Here is an 8,872-nt window from a genome sequence, read left to right on the forward strand (position 1 = left end):
TATGTTATACAAAAAGTGAATGATATCTCTATTTATAGATTAGAGATATCACCTCAAAGGCCACCATAATAAATGCGTAATTAGCAGATACATAGTTATCCACAAATGTTCTATCACCTTGAAAATATATATACATGAATACAAGTAACTTATGAATATCTAATGGACAATCCACTTAATTAGTTTAATGGATTTATAACGATCGTAAATAATTATTCCTTTTTTTCGTAATTAATCAAATTTTACAAGTTACATTTATTTATTTTATTGTAAAAAAATATGAGACGAAAATTTGGATTTGGACGTGGGAGAAATGAGTATTTTTTCTCTTGTAACTGTTTACTGCTCTCCACTACTAGTTTTGGTGACCCTTTGTCTGTTTATAAAATCCTACACTTGTTTTCTCGATAAACGAAATCTTGTCCTCTTTTCTTCATCTGCTTCACCTAATTTTGTTGCTTCACTGAGTTATATTTATGGTGTTTTTGATCTGAGACACTGTTATCGAAAGGGGGAAAAACAAGTTTTAGGAAGATGGCGGAAAAGCCTGAAGTTCTGGATGCTGTCTTGAAGGAGACTGTTGATTTGGTAAGGCTTTTCAAGAATTGATTTTTCTTGCTATTTTTGTTTCTTGACAGTTTTTTCATGGCTGGGTGTGGGTTATTTTTGCAGGAAAACATACCGATTGAGGAGGTTTTTGAGAATCTGAGATGTACCAGAGAGGGACTTACTGCTACTGCTGCTCAAGAAAGGTTGTCCATTTTTGGGTACAATAAGCTCGAGGAGAAAAAGGTGTTTTTACTTATCATTTGCTAAATTTTACTGTAAATCTGCTATCAACCTTTCCGTTTCTTGAGTTATTTCTACTGAATTTCTCTTCCTTGTTTCTGTGGCAGCTAATGGGTTTCTTTTCCCCCCTTCTTTTTCTTTTTGTTAAGTTTGTCCTTCAGTTTGAGTTTAGTTTCATTAAGGCTGAAAATAGAAGTGTGTTTATGTTAATTTGTTCATTGATAGCTTTAGTTCCTGAAATAGAAATAAAAGGTTTTTGATTTACGGACTATAATAAAGGCTTATCCTGGCTACTTGGACTTTCATGATTGTTTGATTCTGCATCTTGTAACCCCTTCCCCATTTTTGCTTCCCCTATCCCCAATTTTAGAAAAAAAAGAAGAAAAATAAGTGTTCCTACCTACTGTGGGGTAGTGGGAGGGTGGGGCAGCATAGAGGCTGTTTCCTGGTTCCATGCCTTGAACTCGTCCTACAGGGCGCAAAAGGGGTGAGTTTATCAAAGCTGAACTGTGCCTGATGTTGAAGGTATGAGTAATTCTTTGTTGGTGTATTACAGGAGAGCAAATTCTTGAAATTTTTGGGATTTATGTGGAACCCTCTCTCATGGGTTATGGAGGCTGCTGCTATCATGGCAATTGCTCTTGCTAATGGAGGAGTAAGAATTCACATTCTTAATTACCATTCTATTTGATTCTTTTGCTGGTTCCTGTAAACTCAGTGCAAGGATATGTGGATTCTTGTAGGGAAAGCCACCGGACTGGCAGGATTTTGTGGGTATCATCACATTGCTCATAATCAACTCAACAATTAGTTTTATCGAGGAGAACAATGCTGGCAATGCAGCAGCTGCACTGATGGCTCGACTTGCTCCAAAAGCCAAGGTACTAGACCTTATCTTCTCCTGTTGCCATTAAATAGACCTTGTTGCCTCACAAACAGAAATCCATGATTATATTTTGTTAGTGTTTTGTACTGAATTGTTTGAATGCCTGCACTTTTCTTTATGGAGGTTCTTCGAGATGGAAAATGGGACGAGGAAGATGCTTCTGTTCTTGTGCCTGGGGACATAATCAGTATTAAACTGGGAGATATCATTCCAGCTGATGCTCGTCTTCTAGAGGGTGATCCACTCAAAATTGATCAGGTGATTAAATTTTATGATTACATAGAGTATCTGCATTCAATCTACCGTTTTTCTGACAATGCCACTATACTTGTCTCTCAACTTACAGTCTGCTTTGACCGGTGAATCTCTTCCTGTAACAAAAGGTCCTGGAGATGGTGTTTACTCTGGCTCCACATGTAAGCAGGGAGAGATAGAAGCTGTTGTGATTGCTACAGGGGTTCATACCTTTTTTGGGAAGGCAGCTCACCTTGTTGACAGTACAAACCAAGTGGGACACTTTCAGAAGGCAAGTGGACTCTTTACTCTGCTATTTGATGCAATGATCTGGATTAATGTATCCGACTTTTATGAAATCTAACATTACAAATTTATGTATGGCTATCGTCAGGTTTTGACTGCTATAGGGAACTTCTGCATCTGTTCAATTGCAGTAGGGATGATAATAGAGATTATTGTGATGTACCCTATCCAACATCGCAAATACCGTCCTGGCATAGACAATCTTCTGGTGCTTCTCATTGGTGGGATTCCAATTGCTATGCCAACTGTTCTCTCGGTCACGATGGCAATTGGTTCTCATCGTCTTGCTCAACAGGTTTATTTATATTCACCAGCTCTTGAATATTTGAGCTACTATTCTGAGGCCCTTCTGCTATGAATGCTTATTTGATAATTTTCTAACTAAACAGGGGGCCATTACGAAAAGAATGACAGCTATAGAGGAGATGGCTGGCATGGATGTTTTGTGCAGCGACAAGACGGGAACCCTAACATTGAACAAGCTGACTGTTGATAAAGCCCTTATTGAGGTGAGAATAAAAGAGTTCAATTCAATGCGTGATTGCTAGTATTTTATACTTGTTCCACTAGTAGAACTGTGATTCTCTTTTTTTGTTTGTTCTTGTTAATTGTTCAGGTATTTGCGAAAGGAATTGATGCAGACACTGTAGTTCTAATGGCAGCTCGAGCCTCTCGAATTGAGAACCAGGATGCGATTGATACTGCTATTGTTGGGATGTTGGCTGATCCGAAGGAGGTAACTTTACTGCTGTCTGACCTTATGATTAATGCATGCACTCCAGCTGGGAGATTTCTCTAAGCGTTGCCATTAATATAGGCACGTGCTGGCATTCGTGAAATACACTTTCTTCCTTTCAATCCAACTGATAAACGAACAGCACTTACTTATCTTGATGGTGAGGGAAAAATGCATAGGGTCAGCAAAGGTGCACCGGAGCAGGTACTTTAATTGTCACACAGTGCTGCCCTCCTTTGCTGTTATTACCTTTGTTTACATTTTCTAATCCACATCTGCAATATTTATTCAGATTCTTAATCTTGCACACAACAAGTCTGACATAGAGCGTAGAGTTCATACAGTGATTGATAAGTTTGCTGAGCGGGGCTTGCGGTCGCTTGGTGTGGCATATCAGGTATTTTTATTTTCTTTTATCATTGCCATATATATATATAAGTTGAATGGACCAAATCCACAACTTTGGGTTATAATGGAATGGCTGCAGTAGAGGAGACTAGTGATCAATTTTCTCTTTGCACCCACAACCTATACATTTTGCAAACAAAAGGTTTTATCTGTTTGATTATGCATGCCTTCTAATTTTCCATGCAGGAAGTTCCGGAGGGACGGAAGGAGAGCGCTGGGGGGCCATGGCAGTTCATTGCTCTCCTCCCTTTGTTTGATCCACCTAGGCACGACAGTGCTGAGACTATAAGGAGGGCTTTAAACCTTGGAGTAAATGTCAAAATGATCACAGGTATCATGTGCTTTCTCAAACTATTAGACAGTTCCATTCAATGTGTTGAGATGTTTTCAGCAAATTGTATGCATATTGTGTTGACAACTCATTTGATGGCTATGATTCCTACTGCCCTTCCCCTGGGTCTAGAGAGAGTGTTAGAGAAAATAGTGTATTGGGTGAGACGAGAATTCTGAAATATGGTAATGAACTTCTCTAGGAATCCTTGGTTGAACATGATTGGCAAAGTTGGATCTATGGGTACTACTCTTGATTCTGCCTTGGGAAAGTTAAATGCTGTCCTTTTTCTTTTCTTTTTATATTATCCTATTTTGGGTGAGGACAATTGATAAGAGTAGGATTGATGGTGAAGGCACTACTCTGTCTGTGGCTGCTTGAAGTTGTCATGATCTACCTGTATCTTGCCATTTCATTTTAATTTGGACATCAACCTGTATTTTCTTATATTGCTTTCCATTGTAGAAATTCTGAGATTTAAATATTTGGAGGACGTTGTGAATCTTAGTGTATCACTTAAAAGTTTAGCGTGCTTATTTGGTGCTCAGTGGTTTAGTGTTTGTACTTTTCCAGGAGATCAATTGGCAATTGGAAAAGAAACTGGGCGCCGCCTGGGAATGGGTACAAATATGTATCCTTCATCTGCTCTGTTGGGACAGACGAAGGATGAATCTATCGCTGCTTTGCCAATTGATGAACTTATAGAAAAGGCTGATGGTTTTGCTGGTGTTTTCCCTGGTATTTATTTTTTAAATGACTCTTTTGCTTATGTAGTTGTGCTCTACGTATAGAACTTTGGGTTATAAAAAACAATTGGCCTTTGCTAATGCCTTGTTGTGGTAATTTATATAGAGCACAAATATGAGATAGTAAAGCGCTTGCAAGCTAGGAAACATATCTGTGGTATGACTGGTGATGGAGTCAATGATGCTCCTGCTCTAAAGAAAGCTGATATTGGAATTGCTGTTGACGATGCCACTGATGCGGCTCGCAGTGCTTCTGATATTGTCCTTACTGAACCTGGTCTTAGTGTCATCATTAGTGCTGTTTTGACCAGTCGAGCAATCTTTCAAAGGATGAAAAATTACACGGTATTCTGTTTTCTTTTTGGGGTTGTTTCAGTAGTATAAGATAAAAAATTACTTCAAGGACAATTCCTTGAATTCTTAAATGAGTTTACTGTTCTTAACCTGTCGTTGAGCTATGATATGGATAACTCATCCGATTGTATATTTTGCATTGGCAGATATATGCTGTTTCCATCACAATCCGTATTGTGGTAAGTTATTTGCAACTGCTTCATTCTTTTATCTTGTCTATCTTATGTTCAGGATCAAATGCATCTTGTACTTTTTTCACCTGTTTCTTTTATTCAATGTTGTCACAGCTTGGTTTTATGCTTCTGGCTCTGATCTGGAAGTTTGACTTTCCGCCTTTCATGGTGCTTATCATTGCAATTCTTAATGATGGTTAGTCTTTTCACCATCAGAAATATATCCGATACTTGAGCATTTAAAGTCCACCATATCGACCTCTAATGGAGGATAATATTAGAAGTGTAGGATAAGTTCAAAACTGAAATATTATAGCCTAATTTTGGTGTGGTTGAGTCTTTCTGTGTGTGCAGCACCTCTCTGGTTTAATACTCATGCAAGTATCATTTTTCGTTTCTGCTCAAGTCCTTACACAGTGTTGCTGATATCTAACCACCAAACACTGACAATATCAGGTACCATTATGACGATATCGAAGGATAGGGTCAAACCATCTCCTCTGCCTGATAGCTGGAAACTGGCTGAGATTTTTACTACTGGAGTTGTTCTTGGTGGCTACTTGGCAATGATGACGGTCATTTTCTTTTGGGCGGCATACAAAACAAATTTCTTCCCGGTGAGCCCACCTTTATCCAATACATTAAAATTTCTGTCAAGGATTGTGTGATTGAGGCCTTCCCAAATGCTGACTGCTCCAAATTAAGTTGCCCTTTTAGTTTAAGAAGGGACACATTTATATAAAACAGATGCCAATGATCTTTTTAGTATATGGAAATAGACAATATATCTCCAGTCTAATTTAACCAAGTGTATGAAGGATAATATATCAAAAGCAATCTGCAGACGTACAACTACACATTTACCGGCCTTTTTCATCTTGCAAACAAGAGCATAAATCTTTGGTCTCACCTGTTCTTGTGTTCTTTTTCCTTGTGATAAACAAAATCTTGTATTTGTTGTTCGGAGTATTTAGATGTTGAAGTAGGACATTAATGTTTTGCAACTCTTAGTTTAATATCTAACTTAATTCGGTGAATTTCTAGCGAATATTTGGGGTATCAACACTTGAGAAAACAGCAACTGATGATTTTAGGAAGCTCGCCTCTGCGATATACCTTCAAGTAAGCACTATCAGTCAGGCCCTGATATTCGTTACAAGATCTCGAAGTTGGTCGTTTGTGGAGCGTCCTGGGTTGTTGCTAGTGTTTGCCTTTTTCGTTGCTCAACTGGTGAGCAGTCTGGTTTTTAATCATTCTCTCAAAGTTCCTCTAACTTCATGGATCATCTAATATTTGGGAACTAAATATGCACAGGTTGCCACCTTAATTGCTGTTTATGCAAATTGGAGCTTTGCTGCAATTGAAGGAATTGGCTGGGGTTGGGCTGGAGTTATCTGGCTTTACAATATTGTTACCTATATCCCTCTAGATTTGATCAAGTTCCTCATCCGTTATGCTCTCAGTGGGAAGGCCTGGGATCTTGTTCTTGAGCAAAGGGTATGAATTGGGAAGAACAAAGATATACTTAAGAATCATTCCCACTGCTATACCTATTATTATCTTATTGGTATTTGATGGTCTCTTTATTGGTTTTTTTTCCTCTGCAGATTGCTTTCACCCGGAAGAAGGATTTTGGAAAAGAACTGCGCGAGCTTCAATGGGCACATGCACAGAGAACCCTTCATGGGCTCCAAGTTCCAGACCCCAAAATATTTAGTGAAACTACCAATTTCAATGAGCTTAACCAGTTGGCTGAGGAAGCGAAGAGGAGAGCTGAAATTGCTAGGTTAGTGGGTCATTTGAAATGGTCTCTTTTTGTCATCAGGAGCATAATGAATCAGTTTAATTCTCATTTCCCTTGAGCGATAAATCATAGCTGAATGTGAACCGGAACTTGCATTTGCTGGCATTACACATATGACTATTTTAGATAATTGCATCTGCAGTTATTGCTGAATCTTAGCTAATACTGAATGGTATTCTTGAACCTCAAAGCTGAAATATTTCAATTGCAGGCTACGTGAGTTGCATACACTGAAAGGTCATGTTGAATCAGTAGTGAAGTTGAAGGGTCTCGACATTGAGACAATTCAGCAGTCATACACCGTTTAAAGGGACCCCCTGAAGTTGTAATCAAACTGTTGGTGTTATGATGGGAGCGAAGACATCAAAACGTTAGTACTGAATCTACCCATTAAACATCTACATAGGTAGTTAGATTAGGGGAGTAATATTTTTGAAGTTGTTATTTTGCTGTTTCCTGGAGCCTTCATATCCTATAGCTCCTGTACATGTTGTAGTGACCCAGATATGGTGAACATAAGGTTATATGCTAGTACCCGTTTTCTATATTCGTAAAACCTTTTTTCTCATCTTACATTATGTTGTACTTTCCCCTTTCAATTTCTCCACTTCATATAATACTACTAGTATGACAAAAAGCTCTTCCACGCACTTCTATCCATCAATGCTTTCTATCTGGGCTTGTCTGGTGCGATTTACTTTTTTGGTGTGGTTTGCAGGCTATTACACATTGGAAGAGTGGTTGAGGAAACTTCTTTTTTTAATTCCAGAATTAGGTTATTTCAATCTTTTGCAGTTGGAAGAAAGTACCATTCTTTTTCATACTTCTATACAATCATTACAATATGTTTAGTAATTTGTTGTGGAAAAACCACAGAGCAAAAGATACTAACTACTGCATTAGAGTCATAAAAAAATAATAAAAATTGAATAGCTAACTGGCATTCATCCATCCAAATTCCAATCATTAGGAAAAAAGAAAAAAGAGAAAGGGTCAAAAATATCCCTCAACTTTGATTTATTGTTTAGATTTACTCTCGTCGTTAAAATAAAGTTAATCTTATCCTTTTCGTTATTAATTTTATTAAATTTATCCCTAATTAGACGGATTGATTCAAATTGACTTGAATTTTTTTTTAAAAAAAACCATATTCCTTATTTTAATCCAATAACCCGATCTATTCTCCCAAATCTCCTATTTCTATTTACTCATTCTCCCAAATGGCTTCGCTAGTTCAATTCCTTTCTCTCTTTCCTTTCTTTTTCTTGATTTCTTTCTCTGTTTCTCATGGACCCCTTTTACCAAAAATAATTGAGGTTCTAAATGCACAATTATTCCCAAAATATGTCAAAAATAAATCAACTTTTTCCAGTAGCCCCAAATAAAAAAAGAATTGAAAAACTTGTTTGGAACCTTCATTCTTTGGTGCACGGGTAAAACCCACCAAAAGGATTGAGAATTTTACCTCCTCCAAATTTGGATCATAAGGAGCAGTATATCGATTGCCTTGACTCTAAAATGGTAGGATTAGCACTTCCACCAATTGCATACATTTGCCCGTGTGTGAAATGTATACAAGGAATTGAACCAGTGAATCCATTTGGGAGAATGGGTTGGGTTATTGAATTAAAATAAGGAATATGACCTTTTTTTAAAAAAAATTTGAGTCAGTTTGGGTTAATCCGTCTAGTGAGGGGTAAATTTGGTAAAATTAATAATGAGAGGGATAAAATTAACTTTATTTTAATAGCGAGGATAAATCTAAACAATAAATCAAAATTGAAGGATATTTTTGATCCTTTTCCGAGAAAAAAAAAAAAGCTGGTCAATTCATTTGTCATTTTTAATTAATTCTAGAATTGAGAGATGTTTTCGGCGAAATCGTCTCCAACAATTTATTTAAAGGGAAAACTGAAAGGAAAGAGATATATGTATGGATAAAATAATGGAAGAAGTGGGTTCTTTTCATTCAAATACTGATGCAATAATTTACCCTATCTCTGATGTTTCACAAAGCTTGTTGTCAGATCCCAACATTGCCTCGTCGCCTTCGACGAGTGCTGACGACCAACAGCAGCAGCCGCACCAGTGGACTACTGCTGCGG

At 37.6% G+C, this 8,872-nt stretch overlaps 1 protein-coding gene across 1 annotated transcript; it reads left to right on the forward strand.

Moving 5' to 3' along the window:
• Window positions 1-414: 414 nt before the first annotated feature.
• Window positions 415-7,301, forward strand: LOC107014309 (plasma membrane ATPase 1). Its single transcript, XM_015214162.1, has 21 exons — window positions 415-588; window positions 673-792; window positions 1,346-1,444; window positions 1,533-1,670; window positions 1,799-1,933; window positions 2,022-2,201; window positions 2,304-2,510; window positions 2,605-2,724; window positions 2,832-2,951; window positions 3,033-3,155; window positions 3,244-3,348; window positions 3,546-3,690; window positions 4,264-4,428; window positions 4,543-4,781; window positions 4,937-4,969; window positions 5,078-5,159; window positions 5,420-5,580; window positions 6,008-6,193; window positions 6,278-6,460; window positions 6,571-6,749; window positions 6,979-7,301. Exons 1-21 carry the CDS (start codon window positions 535-537, stop codon window positions 7,073-7,075), a joined length of 2,871 nt encoding a protein of 956 aa, XP_015069648.1. The 5' UTR covers window positions 415-534; the 3' UTR covers window positions 7,076-7,301.
• The last annotated feature ends 1,571 nt before the right edge of the window (window positions 7,302-8,872 follow it).

Source organism: Solanum pennellii, chromosome 3, assembly GCF_001406875.1.
Source record: "Solanum pennellii chromosome 3, SPENNV200".
Lineage (NCBI taxonomy): Eukaryota > Viridiplantae > Streptophyta > Magnoliopsida > Solanales > Solanaceae > Solanum > Solanum pennellii.